Below are 1,788 nucleotides of genomic sequence, written 5' to 3' on the forward strand. Positions count from 1 at the left end.
TTTTTTCCCTGGTATGTCGATAACAGAGTCTCGCACGAACTATTTAACAAACCCAAGTGTCAGATCAATTATGGAGAGGCATGACCCTTTTGGTTCCAATATAATTAGAGATTGTTCGGAAAATCCAACAACCAAGTCCGTCTATAGTTATCTTTCTAACACATATCTAAATATTAGAATATTTAGAATTAGAGTTATTTGCGCATTCTTTTTCCTTCCATTATTATTTTATTTTTGTTCCTTAAGTTTAGGATGTTTGTGTTTATCCTGGAACATTCCTTTGTAACATATATATACCTGTATGAGATAATGAAAATTATTACGATCCATATTGATCGAATGGCAGGAAATGAAGAAACCTCGTCTGGGAAGCAAACTGAAACTGCACCACACACGAATTCACCCTACTATATTCATGCTTCGGATTACCCAAAGCAGATGCACGTTAATGAAAATCTCAATGACAACAACTATGCCGATTGGTCACAAGAGATGATGAATTTTCTCTTCGCCAAGAATAAGGTCGGTTTCGTTGATAAAACTATTCCTAAACTGGTAAAAACTTCTCCTGAATACATGATGTGGAAGAGGTGCGATGCTATGGTGAATGGGTGGCTAACAATTGCAATGAAGAAAGAGATAAGAAACAGTGTCAAGTATGCTAATGCTGCTTCCAAAATTTGGGATGATCTAAAGGAACGATTTGGCAAAGAGAGTGTTCCTAGAGCGTATGAACTAAAACAGACACTACAATTGACTCATCAGGATGGAACTAGCATTTCTGTTTATTATACAAAATTACGTGGGCTTTAAGATGAAATTGACAAAATTCTGTCCACACCGAAGTGTACATGTGACCTCTGCACATGTGATGTCGGCAAGAATGTTGTTCAACTTAAAGAGAAGGAACGCCTTTATGAGTTTCTTATGGGACTTGATACCCAATTTTCTATGATCAAAAATCAAATCCTAGCGATGAACCCGATCCCTAGCCTCGGGAATGCTTATCACCTTGTTGCTGAAGATGAACGACAACATTCAATATGTACAGAAAAGAGGACAAATAATGATGCAGCAGTTTTTAAAACTTGGGCACAAATACGCAAAGAAGGAAACAATAATAAAAGATTCAATCTGAAAGGAACCAAACCGGTCGATTCAACAGTAGATTGCACGTATTATGGAAAAGTTGGACATGAATGGGAGGGCTGTTTCAAACGCATTGGTTTTCCTGACTGGTGGCAAGGAAATAAACAGAAAGATGTCTTGAAACCAAAAGATGCTCTTGTTGATGCTGAAAATACATCACATGTTCCTGGATTAACAAAGGAACAATATGAAACATTTATCAGACACTTCTTAAAAACTGGAACTTCTGGTTCGGAAGTTAATATCCCAAAGGCATATATGAATACTTAAGGTAATGATGATAATGATTGGGTCATTGATTCCGGATCTACTGAACACATAACAAATAATAGTGACATACTTGTGAATGAAACTGAAAAATCTTCATGAAACCCCGGTCATGATTCCCAATGGGGATGTCATACCTGTTTAAGGAAGGGTGATTGTGTACTATCAGGAGGATATAAATTAAAAGGGGTTCTGCACATACATCAGTCTAGCTGCAACCTCGTATCTGTTAGTCGACTTAGTAAAGATCTACAATGTGCTGTAATGTTTTTTCCTGATTTATGTGTTATGGAGAAAATTCTACGAGAAGCTTGAGTGGTGCGGGTAAGTGCAAAGGAAGATTGTACCGAATGGGGATGCTTGGGTAGAGGA

At 37.4% G+C, this 1,788-nt stretch overlaps 1 protein-coding gene across 1 annotated transcript; it reads left to right on the forward strand.

The window, feature by feature from the left end:
* The first annotated feature begins 339 nt into the window (after nt 1-339).
* On the forward strand, nt 340-813 carry LOC139888819 (uncharacterized). The gene has a single exon (XM_071871806.1). The coding sequence runs from the start codon at nt 340-342 to the stop codon at nt 811-813; it is 474 nt and encodes a 157-aa protein (XP_071727907.1).
* Nucleotides 814-1,788: the final 975 nt, after the last annotated feature.

Source organism: Rutidosis leptorrhynchoides, chromosome 2 (assembly GCF_046630445.1).
Source record: "Rutidosis leptorrhynchoides isolate AG116_Rl617_1_P2 chromosome 2, CSIRO_AGI_Rlap_v1, whole genome shotgun sequence".
In the NCBI taxonomy this organism is placed as follows: domain Eukaryota; kingdom Viridiplantae; phylum Streptophyta; class Magnoliopsida; order Asterales; family Asteraceae; genus Rutidosis; species Rutidosis leptorrhynchoides.

Excerpts from the sequence above, each read along its gene's own strand:
- LOC139888819 (XM_071871806.1), top strand. The coding sequence starts at position 340 with ATGGCAGGAAATGAAGAAACCTCGTCTGGGAAGCAAACTGAAACTGCA.